Source organism: Lithobates pipiens, unplaced genomic scaffold (genome assembly GCF_037356315.1).
Source record: "Lithobates pipiens isolate NorthernLeopardFrog02 unplaced genomic scaffold, aLitPip1_a1.2 Scaffold_22, whole genome shotgun sequence".
In the NCBI taxonomy this organism is placed as follows: domain Eukaryota; kingdom Metazoa; phylum Chordata; class Amphibia; order Anura; family Ranidae; genus Lithobates; species Lithobates pipiens.
Window position 1 is genome coordinate 277,504,535 of NW_027507784.1, and position 19,811 is coordinate 277,524,345.

General features: G+C 42.8%; 1 protein-coding gene across 1 annotated transcript in view; it reads left to right on the forward strand.

Moving 5' to 3' along the window:
- LOC143925509 (cytochrome P450 2K1-like) overlaps positions 1–19,811 on the forward strand; it is a 35,408-nt gene that overhangs the window by 9,812 nt on the left and 5,785 nt on the right. Inside the window, exons 5-7 of the mRNA XM_077450009.1 lie at positions 1,155–1,328; positions 14,104–14,245; positions 16,617–16,804. Of these exons, the coding sequence (XP_077306135.1) occupies positions 1,155–1,328; positions 14,104–14,245; positions 16,617–16,804 (504 nt within the window). The remainder of the gene's footprint in view (positions 1–1,154; positions 1,329–14,103; positions 14,246–16,616; positions 16,805–19,811) is intronic.

Below are 19,811 nucleotides of genomic sequence, written 5' to 3' on the forward strand. Positions count from 1 at the left end.
CAGCACGATGCTGCACACCAGCATGTTTTATAACATGCGTTTATAATGATCTACAGTGTTTGGTTTACACCAAACATGGTGTTTGGCCTGATGGCTCGAACACTTAATTTTGATCTCATCAGACCAATCTGCTTGATTCAGAATCCTCCAGGTGTTATCTTGAAATCCGTGAGATATTGAGTGAGGCTTAGTTAAAACATGCTGCTGCTGTGTCAGTGGAATGAAGGAGGGGAACTTTGGGATACACTGACCTAAGAGGACCCATGTAGGCCCATTGAAAGGAAGGGAGCTAAAGGGCTCTGAGGAAGGTAGGATGGCTAAAGGGCTTTAACATTTTTTAGGTAGTAAGGAGTTCTTTACATTTAGTATTATTACTAATGCAATCCCACAGTAACTTAGCAAAAGGGCACAGTAATCTTGGGAAGTCATGGCATGTTGCATTTTTGGTTGAGAATAAAGTGTCCTTTTTTATTAACAATTGAGGGATGGGGCATAAAATGTCCCCTGTCCCCACCACATATGGGATCATGAAAGAATAATAATTTTAATAAAGTTTTAAAATATAAAAAAAAAAATACTTACCTGAGATAAGTTAAAATTATAGCAGTTGTCCAATAAATGGTCCTCTGGCACGAGCAGGTACCTACAAAAGAAAGAGGATGCATCATCACAACGGACAGAAGAAGGAAGACTACAAAGAAGCTTGTCCTACCCTTCCCCTCACTCTCATGGCCCTGTTTATGAGGTGCATGTTTTAGTATTGTACTGATTCCTATATTTATATTTGCTACCCCTTTTTGATGTGGGGGATTCGTTTGTTGCTTTTAAGGTATTAGCTTGAGCTTATATAGCTGAACTATGAGTATTTGATGTATTATTTGTTATATTATAAAAAATTGATTAATACAAATAATCCTAATTTATTTATGGATTATTAAACCTATAATAAAGGGCACGGCCTATTCAACCAACAGGTATTGAGTCTGAATGTTATTTATTTAATGTTTGATAGTTCTATCTATGATCCTATTAACATGATGTGCTGCTGATATACTAGATTCTACAGTTTCACTATGATGGATGTGTTTCAATAGTATTGTATATAAAGATCAACATTCTAAGAATCACTAAGAATTACCAATTTGTCTCTATAGCTGTATAATTTTTTTCCTCGTATTGCAACACTTCTTGGAGCACACAAACAAACCGTGCAGAATTATGAGGAACTCATTGAGTTTATTTTAAAGCGCATCAAACACCAAAGACAAGAGTTTGATACAAATGCTATCTCAGGATTTATTGATGCATACCTTTTGAAACAAGAACAGGTAAATATTTTCCTCATTTATTAAAGTATATGCTGGTATATGCTGGATCTATAGAGCTGAAAATACTGTTGTTAACAAGTATATTGGTTAAAAAACTGGCATGGTCTGGCAGTTGTAGGGTCTCCAGGGAGATTCTAGGTGGACTCAAACTTCAAAGAGAAGTGGTAAATAAAGTATTAATACCCTCAAAAATCTTTGGGGAGATAGACTGGGGCATGCCAGAAGACATATAGAAACCTAGGTAAAAAAATAATAATTTTAAATACATTTAAACTCAAAAGTAAGGGGGCGTGGCTGGACGTGCGAGTGTGTGTGGAGCTGCAGGTGTGTGTGGAGGGCGGTGAACGCTGGAGATGAGTGGAGCTGAATGAGGGCTGTGAGCCCGGAGTGCTGATTACCGAGCGGAGGAGCTGACACTGGCGGGGAACCTGGCGGTATAACGGCATAACGGCAGTCAGGAGGCAGCAGAAGGCAACACAAGGAGTATGAGGTACAGAGGCAGCTGCTGGTGATGCTGGTGCGCGGGGAGAGCCATCCATCCATCCACTCTTTCCTTAGAAGCACGGTGGGGGCCGGAGGAAGGGAGAGCTTTGGCTTTGTGTGGACATAACATGTGCCTTGAAGGTTGCTCTGGCTTGTGTTGATTCTACAGTGGCTTCATTAATATGGACTAGGCTCTATTTCATTATGGTAATCTTTATGAAAGCAAAGTGCCTGTGAATTCCTAGCCTCTGCTAAATGTGTGCTACATGTTTGCTAGCTCGTTAAGACTGAGATGCTGCTGGTGAAACGAATTGAAGTGGAGCTTATGTGTACTGGTTAAAATGCTGACTGAAATGCATTTATATCCTGGTTATTGGTGCCAATAAAAATTAACATGTGAACATATGTGAAGAGTGTACGGAAATGTTCATAGAAGTATTATTGAATACAAAAATTTAACGGTTTTCCCCGCTGAAATATAATTTGTTTATAAGAAAAAAAAAAGAGAGAGTCTCTCCCCCCCCCCCCCCTGCGACTTGTGAAGTTAAGTAAAGTTGCAAAGTAGCCCTGTGGGAGTAAATACCTGTGAGTTAAAGGGGGGGCAGAATGCAGCAATTACGCTCTGCCAAGGATAAAAACCCTCATCAAGTGGGTTCAGCTGCTACTGCAGCAGCCGCAAAATTGGAGCAGTATGCACACACTCCAGCACAATCTCCCCCTAAGAAAGGGTCGCAGACAAAATCGCAACAAGGGGGCACTGCGGATAGAAAAAGCCAAGGCCAGGGACAGGCTCATGCATTTGGCTCCACACCGCGGGTACAGCCATCAAGGGGACAGCATAGTAAAAACCCGGGGTCACCTGACCAAGGGGAAAAAGCAACCGGGGTCTCAGAAATTACAGACTACACTTTAATGGAGCGAGAGTCAACATTATTAGATGTGTTTAAAGCAGTAAAAACATGCAATGAGTCAGTTAAAGACTTAGGGGAACAAATAAAGGGGGTCAAGGAGGATATAAACACGGTGAGAGGAGAATTTCAGAAAATAGTAGAAAGGACAACAGCACTTGAGGGAAGAGTTGGAAGGTGATATGGCACCTGTAGTAAAGGGACTGAAAATGATGCAAGGTCAGATGCTCAAACAGGCCTCTAGATTAGAAGAAATGGAAAATAGAAGCCAAAGAGATAACATACGGGTGGTTGGTCTACCGGAAAAAAGTGAGGGTCTGAACCCTACAGAATTTTTTGAAAAGTGGCTAATTGAGCTTTTTGGGAAGGAGGCATTCTCAGCTTCATTTTGTATAGTAAGAGCACACAGGGTCCCTTTTAGACCACCCCTGCTGGAGGATACCCTCGGACTTTATTATTAAAATTTTTGAATTAGAATGATAAAGTACTACTACTACAGAAAGCTAGAGAAGCAGGAAGTATATTTTTCAATGGTGTAAAAATGTATTTTTATTCAGATTTTTCGATGGACCTTCAAAAAAGAAGAATGGAGTATGCCCAGGTTAAACGTGCCCTACAAAAACTCAAAGTGTCTTATGCCCTTCTCTACCCCGCAAAACTGAGAGTAACGGCATTGGGCGCTAATCAGATTTTTGATTCACCGGCTGGGGTTGAGAAATGGCTGGAGGAAAACATGGAGCAATTACGGACACTCCACTCTGGGTGGAGAGGGGTGTTCAGCACAATGGGTGGGTGCAAAAGGAGTGATGGAAGGTAGTGAAAGGGCGCGAGGAAGGGAGGTGCAAATGGAATGGGGAATGGTCACTGTAAGCCCACTAGGGGGACACCAAAAAAGGTGGGGGAGGGAGGGGAGTAGGAATGGGTGGGGGGTTAAGGGGGGACGCGAGGGAGGGAGGGGAGATTGATGTGGGAGGAGGGAAGGGGTACACTGGCTTGACTCAAGGTATACGTTTGGGGAAGTACGGGTTAAAGAATAGAACTTTGCTAAAGAAGGGAGTAAGTGACACTAAAGTAAGACACATAAGGCACATGAGGCGAATATGGAGAAATTAGGTGTGTATTATACAGGGACGAATATAAATGGGAGGTAGATATTAAAGGGGGGAAAGGGAATAAATATAGGTACGTAATGGGTGATGGTACATATGGTACATATTATAAGGTAGATGCTTAAATGCAAAATAGAACACTAAAAATTGGATCTTGGAATGTAAGAGGGTTGGGTGCAGTAGGTAAGAAAGCTGCAGTATTTTTCTTACTAGAGCAAGGTGGGGTAGAACTGGTTTGCCTGCAGGAAATGCACTTAACAAAGGAATCAGCTCAACAGATTAGATGGGGAAAAAAAATATCAAAATCAGTACCACTCAACACATGGTGCATATAGTAGGGGGGTAAGTGTGTTGGTGAAGTCCGGGGTGAATTTTTCATGCAGGCAATCTAGTATAGATGTTCTGGGTCGCTATGTTTTTCTTTATTGTTTAATTGATAATAGTGCGTTTGTGGTGGAGAACGTTTATATTCCTCCACCATTTAAAATAGACTTTCTGCTTAAACTCAATGAGTTCTTGCTAGATAAGCAAGAAGTTCCAACTATAGTAGTAGGTGATTTCAATGAAGTCCTAGATAATAAGTTAGATAGGTTGCCAGCCCGGAAGATAATAGAGGGGAGGGAGAAGGGAAAATTGTATCAGTCTTAAGAGGAAGTGGGATGGCATGATCTCTGGAGAGTGCAGAATCCAGGCGTTCAGCAATATTCTTGTTATTCAGCTACGCATTCCACACTCTCCAGAAATTATTTGGCATTGGGTAACGAAAAAATACTACAGGGTATAGAAAAAGTAATGTATTGGCCAAGAGGGATATCAGATAGGGATGGTATTCTACAAAGATTAAAAGAATTTATAGAATTCAATGTGGGTACAGCCAGGGCCGCTGTTAAAAATCATGGGGCCCCGTACAGCCTACCTGGCAGGGGCCCCCCACATAACAGGGGTGGAGCCTGAACACCCCTTCCTCTAACCCGCGAACTGTGTACAATGGAGAAATGCAGGGTTTAATATACATATGCAAGAATCAGAAGTGGGTAATGCATAGAATGCAGGTGTTTAGAACATGTAACATACAGAATAAAGGGGTCAGGAGTAGGTATTGATTAGTTCAGGGGTCAGGAGTAGGTAATGCGTATAATGCAGGGGGTTTGGAATATGTAACATACAGGCATACCCCACTTTTAAGTACACAGTGGGGTTTATTTACTAAAGCTGAAAAGTGCAAAATCAGGCTCACTTCTGCATAGAAACCAATGAGCTTCCAGGTTTTATTACCAAAGCTTAATTGAACAAGCTGAGGTTAGAAGCTCATTGGTTTCTATGCAGATGTGAACCTGATTTTTCAATTTTCAGCTTTAGTAAATAAGCCCCATTGTGTACTTAAAAGTGGGGTATGCCTGTACAGAATAAAGGGGTCAGGAGTGGGTATTGATTAGTTCAGGGGTCAGGAGTGGGTAATACATAGAATACAGAGGATCTGGAGTATGTAGCATACAGAGTGCAGGGGTCAGGAGGGGGTAACAGGCAAAGGTAGCAAATAGGGTAGGGTTGCCACCTGTCCAGGATTCACCCGGACAGTTCAGGTTTTGAATCATGTGTCCACTTAAAACCTGGACACAATATTAAGGCAGTAATGTAGCTTAGAACAGTGAGGGTGAGCAGGCACTATGCAAGCCACATTACTATTCTCCTTGGAGCGCCCAAAGGTGTCCTAGGTCTTTTGCAATCCTTTACAGAATCCAAAAAATTAATGAAGAAAAAGTAGCAACCCTAAAATTGGGGTATACAAATGTTATCTCCCGTGTGGCATTTGATAGCCCAAAATGACCCATACCATTAAAGGGGACCACTTGCAACTGTGTACAATTAATGTAGTTGCAGCCAGGTACAGGTTTTAATGGATTAAATCAGGAGGCAAATTATTGCTTCCCCACCACCTAGCAAAAACCCACTGAAAAGTGATCCACTGGATGACTCTTCAGTGGCCAACACAAGCATTCACTAATACGCAGCAATTATGCCCCTGAGATGTGTCACTCCAGCCATGTGGTTACTGTGGCAGCATTAATACTGTATATTAACGCAATAGAAAGTACAGCAGGGAAAAGACTTTCACTCTGGGCGTGGTGAATACCCAAAATATTTTAGATATGTGGGAGAGCAGTATGCAGTATGGCCACATTTATGCTCAGAGCCCGGGCCCAGTCTCTACCTCCACCTAACATTCCCCTACTTCACAAGCACCTGGTCCTGCTGGCTTCTTTTATCTGGGGTCCTCATGCAGTGCTTCTCCTGGGGTGGGGGGCTTGGATCTTCTGGATCTGGGAGCGTGGGAACCGGCCAGAAGCGGAGCTCCTCTAAAACCTCTGCTCTTTCCTCCCGGGCACGAAGTTGGACAGCCGGAATCAGAAAGCGAAGTATTTAAACACTTTCGGGAGTAATCTGCAGCCGTATGTCCAGAAAATTACATTACACAAGTCCCGACAGGCGTATTGATATAGAAGAGACTGGGAATTGTGTGATGTACTGTATGTAATAGTCTGGACATACGGCTGCAGATTACTCCCAAAAGTGTTTAAATAATTTGCTTTTTGCTTCCTCCCACGCACACTACATGGGACCCTAGCTCAGGATTAGTATAGTCCCCATAATTTGGGAGTCCCCTCTCTGCCTCCGGGCCCCCCTGCAGGGCAGGGCCCAGTACAGGAGGGCTGGTGGTCCCCCCCTATCAGCAGCCCTGGGTACAGCAACACCAGGAGTAATCTGGGATACGTTGAAAGCATTTCTCCGGGGTAACTTAATACAACAGGTGGCTAAATATAATAAAGCTGAGGGGGCCCGTGAGGAAAGATGCAGAAGAGAGGTAGTTACCGCTGAGAACAACTATATATCTGTTCCATCACTAGAAAGGAAAACAGCCTGGCTGGATAAACAACAGGAATATAAACTGATCTGTATGCAGAGAGTGGAGACAAAACATCTTCTACAGCGTCAGGCCCACTTTATGGAAGGTGAATTCGTAGGGAGGATGCTGGCGCAAATGGTAAAGTCCAATGCCCCAGCATCCACTGTTTCTGCTATCAGGACTATGGGCTGGGAGATAAGTTCAAACCCCAAAAAAATAGCATCTACCCTTAAGGAATACTACAAGGAATTATATACCGCTAGGGCAAGAAGTGGGAGGGAACAAATGGAAGAGTTTTTAGAGAATTTGGAGATACCCAAAATAACACAAGAAGAGAGGGAGGATTTGGAAACACCAATCTCACTTATGGAATTACAGCAGGCAGTAACCGATATGGCCAATCAAAAAGCCCCTGGCCCAGATGGCTTGCCAGTTGAAACATATAAATATTATGGGTAAGTACTGATCCCTGAACTTTTAAAAAGATTGAGAGGCACACTGGAGGTGGGTCATTTACCCGCTTCAATGTTGGAAGCAATTATTATTGTGCTTCATAAAGAGGGGGAGGATCCACTGGATGTTGCTGCATACAGGCCAATATCGCTTCTATACGCAGATGTAAAAATTCTGGCTAAAGTTATCGCAGCGAGGCTAAATAAATATATATCTAAACTGGTTCATCCTGATCAAGCTGGTTTCATGTCCAATAGATCTACCAGTACAAACATTAGGAGAGCATTTTTAAATTTACAAACCCCAACAGAAAATGAGAGATCAAGAGCCATATTGTCACTGGACTTGACTAAAGAATTTGATACTGTAGAATGAGGATATATGTGGCGAGTATTGGAGAAGTTTGGATTTGGCCCAGCAATGATCAGGTGGATCAGGATGTTCTACGATAAGCCAACTGCTAGATTAAAGCGGGAGTCCGCCGGGAGTCCGCGTTTTTTTTTTTTTTAAAAAGCCAGCAGCTACAAATACTGCAGCTGCTGACTTTTAAAATAGTGACACTTACCTGTCCAGCGCGCCCGCGATGTCGGCACCCGAAGCCGATCTCTCGATTGTCTCTCGGGTGCTGCTGCCGCCATCTTGGGTATGGGAATCAGGAAGTGGAGCCTTTCTGCTTCATTTCCCGGTTCCCTACTGCGCATGCGCGAGTCGTGCTGCCCAATAAGGATGGACCCGCTGCCTCTGGGATCTGTGTGTTTCCCAGCAGGCAGCGGAGGACTTTCGGAAAGGGGCGTAATCTACGCCCCTTTCCGCAGAGAGCTATCCCGGAAGTGGGTGCAGATATCTGTACTGTACAGGTACCTGCACCCCCCTCCCCCCTGAAAGGTGCCAATTGTGGCGCTGGAGGGGGGGAGGATTCCAATGAGCGGAAGGTCCACTTTAGGGTGAACCTCCGCTTTAAAAGTTAATAATGCAATGTCAGAAAGGATAGAATTGGAAAGAGGTACAAGACAAGTGTGCCCAATGTCCCCCTTGCTCTTTGCCCTGGCGATGGAGCCCCTGGCTATCTCCATAAGAAAAAACCCGGAATTAATGGGTTTTCAGAGAACTACGGGTGAGGAGAAAATAGCGTTATATGCGGACGATATATTATTGTTCTTGGGAGATGCGGGGGACTCATTATTGAGGGCAATGGGCACGGTGGTAAAGTTTGGTGGGTTTTCTGCGTTGGAAACAAATTGGCAAAGTCTGAATTACTTCCGATAGATATAACTAAAGAAGCAATAATACCTGTGCTGCCCCAGTTGGCAGTTGTAGACACATTGAAATATTTGGGGATTATAATAACAAGAGATCCCAACCAATATTTCAATAAAAATCTTGTCCCACTACTTGCTAGATGGAAAAACAAAATTGATATTTGGAAACAGTTGCCATTATCAACAGCAGGCAGATGTAGCTTGATAAAAATGATGTGGCTGCCCCAACTTCTGCACCTATTACATAATGCCCCAGTATGGATACCTAAAAAATTGTTTAATAAAATAGAAAGTTTATTTAGGGAATTAATCTGGAAAGGGGGGCAAGCTAGAATTAGGCTGCGTACTTTACAACTCCCAATAGGGGAAGGGGGGATTTCATTGCTCAATTCTGAGCTTCACAATTGCAACATCTGATGGGTTGTGAGGATTCGAATGGAGGGACCCCTAAGGGGAAAATCCTACTAACGGGAGCACTGCATGACACAATAGTCGAAACTTTAGAGGCTAACTCTTTCAGTTATAAGAATCCAACAACTAGAATGATTATTAAAATATGGAAAACAATTAAAAAGATGATAAAATACAGTGGCTTTAATATATTTACCCCTATTTGTAATAATAGCAATCTGCCGGAACTATTACCAATAGGAAAAAATAAGGTTTGGGAAAAACAGGGATTAAAAAGACTGCAGCAACTATATATGGGAAATACTCTGAAAAAAATGATGTATTGAAAAGGTAATTTAATATACCGCAAAATACATACTTTACTTATCTTCAGGTGAGTCAGGCTATGAAAGTTCAATTTAGAAACCAACCCCTGTATTGGAAAGAAGTCTCTCTCTTGCAACGTATAGCTCGGGTTAGTGTCCTTAAAGGATTCATTTCAGAAATATATGGACAAATAAGTAAACAGGTTAATGGCGAGGGGAAATTAGATTCAGTATAATTAACCACTTTAGCCCCGGACCAATAAACACCCTAAGGACCAGAGGTCTTTTTAAAATTTCGCACTGTGCTGCTTTAACTGGTAATTGCGCGGTCATGCAATATTGCACCCAAACGAAATTTGCGTCCTTTTCTTCCCACAAATAGAGCTTTCTTTTGATGGCATTTGATTGCCTCTGCGATTTTAATTTTTTGCGATATAAATGGAAAAAGACCGAAAATTTTGAGAAAAAATTATATTTTCTACTTTTTGTTATAAGAAAAATCGAATAAACTCAATTTTAGTCATACATTTAGGGCAAAATGTATTCAGCCACATGTCTTTAGTAAAAAAAATGTCAATAAGCGTATATTTATTGGTTTGCGCAAAAGTTATAGCGTCTACAAACTAGAGTACATTTTCTGGAATTTACACAGCTTTTAATTTACGACTGCCTATCTCATTTCTTGAGGTGCTAAAATGGCAGGGCAGTACAAACCCCCCCCCCCCCCAAATGACCCCATTTTGGAAAGTAGACACCCCAAGGAAGTTGTGGAGAGGCATATTGAGCCCATTGAATATTTTTTTTTTGTCCCAAGTGATTGAATAATGACACAAAAAAAAAAAAAAGTTTACAAAAAGTTGTCACTAAATGATATATTGCTCACACATGCCATAGTTATATGTGGAATTGCACCCCAAATATATTCTGCTGCTTCTCCTGAGTACGGGGATACCACATATGTGGGACTTTTTGGGAGTCTAGCCGCGTACGGCACCCCGAAAATCAATCACTGCCTTCAGGATTTCTAAGGGTGCAAATTTTTGATTTCACTCCTCACTACCTATCACAGTTTCGAAGGCCGTAAAATGCCAAAATAACACAACCCCCCCCCCAAATGACCCCATTTTGGAAAGAAGACACCCCAAGGAAGTTGTGGAGAGGCATGTTGAGCCCATTGAATATTTTTTTTTTGTCCCAAGTGATTGAATAATGACACAAAAAAAAAAAAAAAGTTTACAAAAAGTTGTCACTAAATGATATATTGCTCACACATGCCATAGTTATATGTGGAATTGCACCCCAAAATATATTCTGCTGCTTCTCCTGAGTACGAGGATACCACATATGTGGGACTTTTTGGGAGTCTAGCTGCGTACGGCACCCCGAAAACCAATCACTGCCTTCAGGGTTTCTAAGGGTGCAAATTTTTGATTTCACTCCTCACTACCTTTTACAGTTTCGAAGGCCATAAAATGCCAAAATAGCACAAAACCCCCCCAAATGACCCCATTTTGGAAAGTAGACACCCCAAGCTATTTACTGAGAGGCATGTTGAGTCCATGAAATATTTTATATTTTGCCACAAGTTGCAGGAATTTTACAATTTTTTTTTGCACAAAGTTGTCACTAAATGATATATTGCTCACACATGCTATGGGCATAAGTCAAATTACACCCCAAAATAAATTCTGCTGCTTCTCCCGAGTATGGGGATACCACATGTGGGGGACTTTTTGGGAGCCTAGCCACGTACGGGAGCCCGAAAACCAAGCACTGCCTTCCGGATTTAAATATAAAATGCTACCAAAAAATGAAAAATGATCGCTTAGTGACACTGGCAAAAGGGGGTGAAAGGGTTAACTAGGGGCAATAAGGGGGTTAAAACCATTATTGGGTAGTATATCGGGGTACTTAGCGCTATAAAAACCTGGCGGTGAACCTAAAAAAATAACTAGCTACCTAGCGACACTAGCAAAACTAGTGACACTAATGCAGCGATCAGAAAAATGATCGCTTAGTGACACTGGCAAAAGGGGGTGAAAGGGTTAACTAGGGGCAATCAGGGGGTTAAAACCATTATTGGGTAATATATCGGGGTACCTAGCGCTATAAAAACCTGGCGGTGAACCTAAAAAAATAACTAGCTACCTAGCGACACTAATGCAGCGATCAGAAAAATGATCGCTTAGTGACACTGGCAAAAGGGGGTGAAAGGGTTAACTCTAGGGGCAATCAGGGGGTTAAACCTTTATTGGGGGGTGGTAGGGGGCTACCCTGGACCTAACACTAACTGCCCTGACAGTTTTTACTTTTACAACTGACACTGAATGCAGTGATCAGTAAATAAATGATCACTGCAATCAGTGACACTGTGACTGGGGGGGGGGGGAGGGGGGGCGGGGGGGATCGGGGGACGATCGGGGGGGGATCGGGGGGGTTTGTGTGCCTGTGTGTACCTACATGTCAGTGTAGTGTTGGTGCACACTTACTTTCTGTCTTCTCCTCGTAGTCCGGTCAAAAGGACCGCCCCGAGGAGAATGACATCACTTCCTCCTTCCCGTGTATACAATACACAGTGGGAGGAAGCTTCTCATTGGCCAGGAGCGATTGAGAGGGGATGGCCAGAAAACGGCCATCCCCTCATCTCGGATCGCTCCTGCAGCGAACCGGACCGCCGTATCCAGCGGGAGGGGGTCCGATTGGACCCCCCACCCGCTGGAAGGCAGGCACGTACATGTACGTGCTTGTGCCTGCCTGTGCCATTGTAATGACGTACAATGGCAATACGGCGGTCCTTAAGTGGTTAAAATGGGAACACGATATAGGAATAAGAACAGTGGAGGAGGATACTGGAGGCATCTTCCTTGGTATCCGTTGCTCCGTCACAAAAAATATCACAGCTAATGCTGCTAAACAGGGCATTATACTCCTAAACGGCTATTTAAGTTTGGTAAGAGAGAGGATGACTGCTGCCTGAGATGTAGGGGTTCGGGGGACCTACTACATATGATGTGGAAATGCCCCAAACTATTTCGCTATTGGGATGGAGTGATTAACATTCTGCAGGAAACGTTTGATATTAGGTTAAACAAAGAAGCAATGGTCTGTCTATTGGGATACAGGCAGGAGTTAGGGGAAAATAGGAGTAAAACGGTAGCCATCTGGAGAAGTTTATTCCAAGCTAGGAAATTTATAGCAATAAGATGGCAATCGAAGGTGGCCCCTAATGTCAAAAATTGGATTGCTGTTATGAATGAAACCCTCTCCAAAGAGAGAGCGGCTTATGTAAGGAGATGTAACCTCAAAGAGTTTATTAGAATGTGGGAGCCTTGGTCAAGGGGAAAGCATGGTGGTATATTGAGTAATTAAAATATATATAAAAGATAGCCAGTGGGGGGGGGGATTTAAGAAGTAAGTTGGGCTAACAAACCTACTGTCAGAAGTCAAAAGAGGGTGGAGGGGATGACCCTCCTTCTTGCGCTCCTTTTGTTCAGTCAAAGATGGGGTCGGTTATAACGCCCTGGGAAGACTATCAGTGGCTGGTACGAAGGCTGCGTTAAGCCGCTCTCTCGTTGGTTTTAAAAGGGACGGGTAGAGAGGGAAAGTAGATGCTGGTTCCCGTCTCGTTCTTTTTCTCTCTCCCCGGGTGTGCTATATAGGATACTTTGTATTTTGTAATAAGATTTTGTTATCTAATGGGTTTGTATGTTACTATGGCAAATTTATCAAAACATTTTTTATTTTTTTTAATGAATTAATAAAAAGCAAAAAAAAGCTCAAAAGTAAGACCTTTCCTTCTCTATGAGACAGTGGTCCCCAGAACAAAGTAAGAGGTGACACTACCCAGCAAGGACATAGGCAGAAATCAAAACCTGACAAATGCTTTAATACTTCCACACTACATGCAAAACTGAAGAAAAAGTTGGGCTTTATTTACACTTTATATTTTAATAATTGTTATTGAAGTAACAAGTGTGGTTGAACTAGATGGACTAGTGTCTTTTTTCAACCTGACTAACTATGTAACTATGTAACAAGATACAATAGTATTTATATACACTTTAAAAGAACATTGCCATGTGGATGTATGTGTTAAGAGCATCTGACAGGCTACTGCACGACCTGTCTCTGCCTCCCTGCAGTCCTCTATGCTGCTGCTCCCTCACCTCTGGTTTTTGTGTCAGTTGCAGGGTAACATGCCCTGTTCTGGCACATCTTCTCTGTTCCTACTTGCCAGAGGCAGAAGCCCTGAGTGGTTGCTAGGCGGTGATTTCTCTCAGTTTGCCTAGCCAACTCTGTTTTGATCACACACCCAGGGCTCTGGGTTTGTGATAGCTCTGTACTACACTGGTGTTGAACTCTATTTCCAATACTCTAATTTCTGTCCTTGATTACCTGTGTTTAAATTACCCTTTGGTCTGCTGCCTGCCTGGACCTTTTGCTCGTCCTTGGATTATGCTTGCTGCCTGCCCAGTGCCCTGACCTCAGCCTATTTCTGGATTAAGTTTACTGTCTGCTGCCTGCTCTGACCTATGGTGCCTCCAAATTTTGCTATTGGCTACTTACCTGCTGAAACATCGGTCCATGCCTGAGTCTTTAAAGGACCACGGGTACTGCTTTGTTTTATTTTACTCTACCCGTTGTACAACTTGACCAGCGACTATATTACTAAATCCTGGGGGCAACCAAGTACTGGGAGGTCTGCTTGCTTAAGGGAATAGAAGCTATTACAGGTGAAGCTACACTAGCCAGCTATAACCTTGGACCACTGGGATTGGGGTGAGCAATATAGTACAGCTAATGTACTGGTAAATTGATAAATATGACCCAATGCTTCATGGTAATGTAACATGTAAAGTATTTATAAAAATATTTTGATGACATGAAAGAGGACTTTGTGGAAATAAACAGTGTTAGAATCATTTGGCGTTTGTGTTTTAAGGAGTCAGCCAAAACTGAAAAGATCTTTGATGACGAAAATCTGGTGTTCTCAATTCTGGATCTCTTTGAAGCTGGGACAGAAACAACATCTACAACACTACGCTGGAGCATGTTATTGATGATGAAGTATCCAGAAATACAAAGTAATTTTGTTGGCTTATAGAAGGATGCAATTTAGAAGAAATGTATATTTGCACTTTCTGCTCCACCTCTCAGTTAATGACATACATGTCAAAATGCCTAATTATTATTTAGTGTGTATAATTTCATACAGACACCTTTTTTTAAATTTTGGATATACTTGAAAATGTAAATTCTTCTTTCCTGATGCCAACATGGCAGCATACTAGTGATAGAGCTCCGCCTGTTGACCCCTCCCCCAGGACCAGCGAATAGCATAAATTAAGGCATGTTAGCCACCACCCCATTTTTTTTTCCTCATACCTCCATGCCAGTGATGAAGTAAGGAATTTTATGTCCCCCACCCTGTTCTTGAGCAGTAGCCGTCTGGGTTCGAGCCTCTCCCAGTGCAAAGTCTCAGTGCTCGGGCTGCTAAGATCTTCCTGAAAAGCCTGAGAAACCCTTGTCTGTGTGGTCTTGAGGGGTCTCTGCAGTCTTTCCTCTTTAAGAAAATGTGCTGAGGAGCTGCTAATCAAACAATTCTTGAAAGCAGTTGTCAAGATTCGCCCTCTGAATAAAATAATCTTTCCTCAATGGGATCTGTCAGTTCTACTGGACTTTTTTATATCAGCTCATCCGTTTGCTCCAACTGAGGATTGTTCCCTTTGAGACATAACATACAAGGCAGTTTTCTTAACAGCAATTACCTCTGGTAGGAGAGTGTCGGAGCTTCGGGCCCTAGAAGCCTCAGAGCAGCATATAAGATTTATTCCAGATCCAGTAGAACTAAGACCGGTCGACCATTTCATTCCAAAGGTGGCAACGCCCTTCCATCAGACTGGTATTTGGGCCTTACCCAACTTTCCAGAGGAACGTTCAGGAATTCTGTACGAATTAGATGTCTCCAGAACATTAAAGAAATATCTTTCTGTTATTTCACCAATGAGGGCTTTGGAGAAGCTCTTTATAATCCCAACAGGGAGGTTCCGGGGGAAGGAGGCCACTGCAAGTACCTTGCCAGAATGGATTGTCAAACTCATACACAGAGTGTACAGAGCGAGGGGTGCCGATCTTCCTACAGTGGTGACTGCACAATCCACCAGGGCGGTGGCAGCGTCCTGGGTGGCTCATTCGAATGTATCTATGGAAACCATCTGTAGTGCAGCATCTTGGACGAAATACGTTCTTAAGAAATTATAGATTCTGTCGTCTGTAGATTTCAGAAGAAGGACTATCCAATCTTCTGTTATGATTTAAAATAAATTTGGTTTGGCAAGCATTACCCACCCTGTCAGCTAGTTATTTATCACTAGTATGCTGCCATGTTGGCGTCAGCAAAATGGAAAATTGTATCAAATATTTACTTTAATTTTCCTTTCCTGATGCCAAACCATGGCAGCATATGAGCCCATCCATGTGCGTTCCGGTATATGGCTTGTTACAAAGAATGGGGCGGCGGCTAACCATGCCTTCATTATTACGGTAAGTATTTGATACAATTTTCCGTTATTCATTTTTTATTCTTTTTGACCCTAATAGTATTTGTGATCAAAATGTAAAATCATCTATTCATTTTTACACTGTTTTTCGATTATTTCTAGCCCACTCCCATTAATCTGAACAATCTTGAAGGTTGTAAGATTTAAGGACCAGCTTCTGTCTAATGATCTTGCATGAAAACCAGCATTTGATCACCAAGTGCTGATTTGTGACTTTTCGAAGGCGGTGTCCCCTCTGTCAGAATACAATAGTGTGGAGGGTACGATTCCTGCATCCACATCACTTATGTGGATGCAGGAATCTCAGTTTTTATTTTATTTTATGGGTTGAATAAAAAAAACTGTACATCTACACTTCTAGGCTGGGAAAGAAAGAGACGCGTAATGCCGTGTACACACGACCGGACTTTCCGGCAGAAAAGGCCAGACGGAATAATTTTATTGGATATTCCGATCGTGTGTGGGTTTCATCTGACTTTTTTTTTCAAAAATTCTAACAGACCTACAAATAGAACATGTTTTAAATCTTCTGGCTACTGGCTATTGAACCTCCTTTTCTAGTCCCGTTGTACATCATCGCGTTCCAAATGAATGGACTTTGGTGTGATCGTGTGTAGGCAAGTCCATTTTAGTGGCACTCCGTTGGAAAGATCGTCAGAGTTTATTCTGATGGAAAGTCCGGTCGTGCGTACACGGCATAAAAGTAAATTATTTATTGGAAGGTAAGATAGTTTAACATACTAATTTCAGGTTTAGAGTTAACTGTTCACCTTCACTTTTTATCAAAGGAAGTATGGGCAACCCTGTTCATCCTGCAACATGACCATCACACTGGAATGATTATGTTGACATATTGTGGAGATCCTGATGTAATTTACTTACTCTTACTTTCTAGAAAAGGTACAAGAGGAAATCCAGACACAAATCAAACAGGGTCAGTTGCCAACAATTGATGATCGCAGGAATATGCCTTATACTGAAGCAGTAATACATGAAATTCAGAGATTCATTAATCTCGTTCCTTTGAATGTGTCACATAAAACTTCAAATGATGTGTATTTCCGGGGTTACTGCATCCCAAGGGTGAGTTTAGAAAACTATTCAACTGTCAGTAGAATCATGCATCAAATAAATTAATGTTTTTGTTACTTTATACTCTAATTAAAGAACTAGACACAAAAATGTACAATAGGGGTCAACCGTGTCTCCATACAGTTAAAGGCCATTTCCATACAAACTTTTACATGGTTAATATTCTACTTTTTACATGGTTAATAGCAGTTAAAGGAGTTGTAAAGTCTCAAGGTTTTTCACCTTAATGCATATGCATTAAGGTGAAAAACCTTTTGTGCTGCAGCAGCCCCTCAGAGCCCCCCTTTCTTACCTGGACCCGATCGTTCCAGCTTAGAGAATGAGTCCCAGCAGCTCCAGCCACTGTCTCTGGTCCTCATTGGATAGATTTATAGCAGCAGGAGCCATTGGCTCCCGCTGCTGTCAATCAAATCCAGTGACACAGGAGCCGGGGGAGGGGCTGAGTCCTGCTGTCTGTGTAAATGGATGCAGTAGCAGGACTGGGAAGCGCACCCGCATGAGTGACCCCATAGAAAGCAGCTCTCCTGGGCATACCTCCCAACATTTTAACATGGGAATGAGGGACACCTACTAACAAACGTGTGTAGGCATAGGATACGCCCCCTGGCACACCCCCTTAAAGGAGAATTAACCAAAAAAATTTAATTAAATCCACAAGGGCTTTTTTTACCACTACAATTCCTTTATATTGGCTTTCAAAATGTACAAATGCAGCAATTTAGAAATCAGATGAAAGGTTTAGCACTGGGAAACGCTTTTTGAAAGCTAAAAAGTGCATTTTATATACATCTATATGGATCAGACCAAAATGAGGGACAAATGAGGAGGAAAGAGGGACATTGTTCCAAATCAGGAACAGTTGGGAGCTATGCGTGAGGGCACTTGATAAAGAGGAGGAGCCACAAGCGCTTCCGGGGGACCCCAGAAAAGGAGGATTGAGCCGCTCTGTGCAAAACCCTTGCACAGAGCAAGTAAGCATAACACATTTGTTATTTATATATAAAAAAAAAACCTTTACTTTAAATCAATAATGCTGTCTTAGCTGTTCTACTGGTGAACTATCACCACCAAAAACTGTTCTAGTGGTGAACTATCACCATTATCAGTGCTACAACCATTATAAAGTCAAAATACTATATTATACAGTATTGTCATAATAGATTCTTCATAATAAACAAAGTTAAGAAGGAGTCACACTTTTATCATGGACTTAAACCAGAGTTCCACTCAAAAATGGAACTTCCGCTTTTCCGGTTCCTCCCCCCTCCGGTGTCACATTTGGCACCTTTCAGGGGGAGCAGATACCTGTCTAATACAGGTATTTTGCTCCCACTTCCCATACATATTGGCCTAACCTGATGAAGAATTGTTTTTATAGCTAATATCTATAGGTGGGATTTTAACCATCCCTGCTAAGTTTCATTTTATACAGTATGTCTTATTTTCAGTTTGATGTGTATTATATATGAAGTTGTGTATCAGAGACCGGTATTGTCTTAATATTGAAGCCTATTGAGGTTTCAATGCATTGGAGGATTCCACGATTATTGTTAAGTTATTGATCAGTAAGTTAGCGCTGCACTTTTTTTTATGGTGTGGGAACACGTAACAGTGCTTAGTGGCAGGCCTTTTACAGACACTTTGTTTTTACCTCCAGTAGTTTTATTGTAAATAGTAGTGTGGTTATTACCTATTATACTAAAGATTAGCATGTGACATTATTAAACATTAACAGATTTCAGTTGTGCCTCACCAGGCCGGAACCCCATGGACAATGTGCCTGGCTGCTGAGTTCATCGCCCCATCCTTGCACTCAGTGCACTGACTGGCAGCACTGACAGTCAGCAATGATTGGCACTGACTGGCACTAATAGAAAATAGTGATTGGCACTGATTGGCAACACTGATGGGCCCTGACTGGCACTGATAGACAGCACTGATTAGCACTGATAGGCAGCATTGAGTGGCAGCATTTAGTGGCACTGATTGGCAGCAATGATGGGCACTAATTGGCAACACTGATGGGCACTAATTGACAGCACTAATGGGCATTGATAGGCAGCACTTATAGTCAGCACTGATAGGGGCTGATAGGTTGCACTCATGGGCATTAATTGGCAGCACTGATGGGCACTGATTGGAAGCACTGGCACTGGTAACACTGATTGGAAACACTGATTGGCACTGATTGATACTGATTGGCACTGACAAGTAAAACTGATTGGCACTGATTGGCACTGGCAAGGCGCATTGATTGGCACTTGCAGGTGGCACTGTTTGGTACTGATTGGCACTGACAGGACGCATTGATTGGCACTTGCAGGTGGCACTGTTTGGCACTGATAGGCACTGGCAGTTGGCACTGATTGGCACTGGCAGGTGGCACTAATTGGCACTGACAGGAGACACTGATTGGCACTGATAGGGGGCACTGATAGAGGAGAGGGAGCTTCACACTGAGCCGATATTGACCCTTAGTGAATCTGTGTATGACACTTTCATGTAATGCAGAGAGAGATCAGCTTTAAAAATTCAGCAATGATGTCGGGGTGGAAAGGACTCAGGGTGAGCGGCTATCAAACACCAGCCAATGATTGGGCTGCTTAAGAAAGGGGGCAGGGCCACATACACGCAGCAGCCCACCCAGACAGCATCCCATTGGCTGGTGTTTGATAGCTGCTGGGTCCCACCCACCCGGGTCCCACCCACCCCTGACATCAATGCTCAATTCTGACAGCTGGTCTCTCTCTGCATTCAGTTACATGACAGTGTCACACACTGTGCGACTCTGACCAGCAGAACGATCTGCTCAGAGTGAAACTGTCACACGGGCAGCACGGACTGCACACTCATTGGATGCAGCCCTTCACAGCAGTCCCACAGGCAGCCGGCACAGGTGACCGTATGGGTACAACTTGTCACTGTCAGTTGTCACCCCTCTTAAAATGCTGCCTGGGACCATGGGCCCACTGGGTCCCATGGTCAGGCCGGCCCTGGA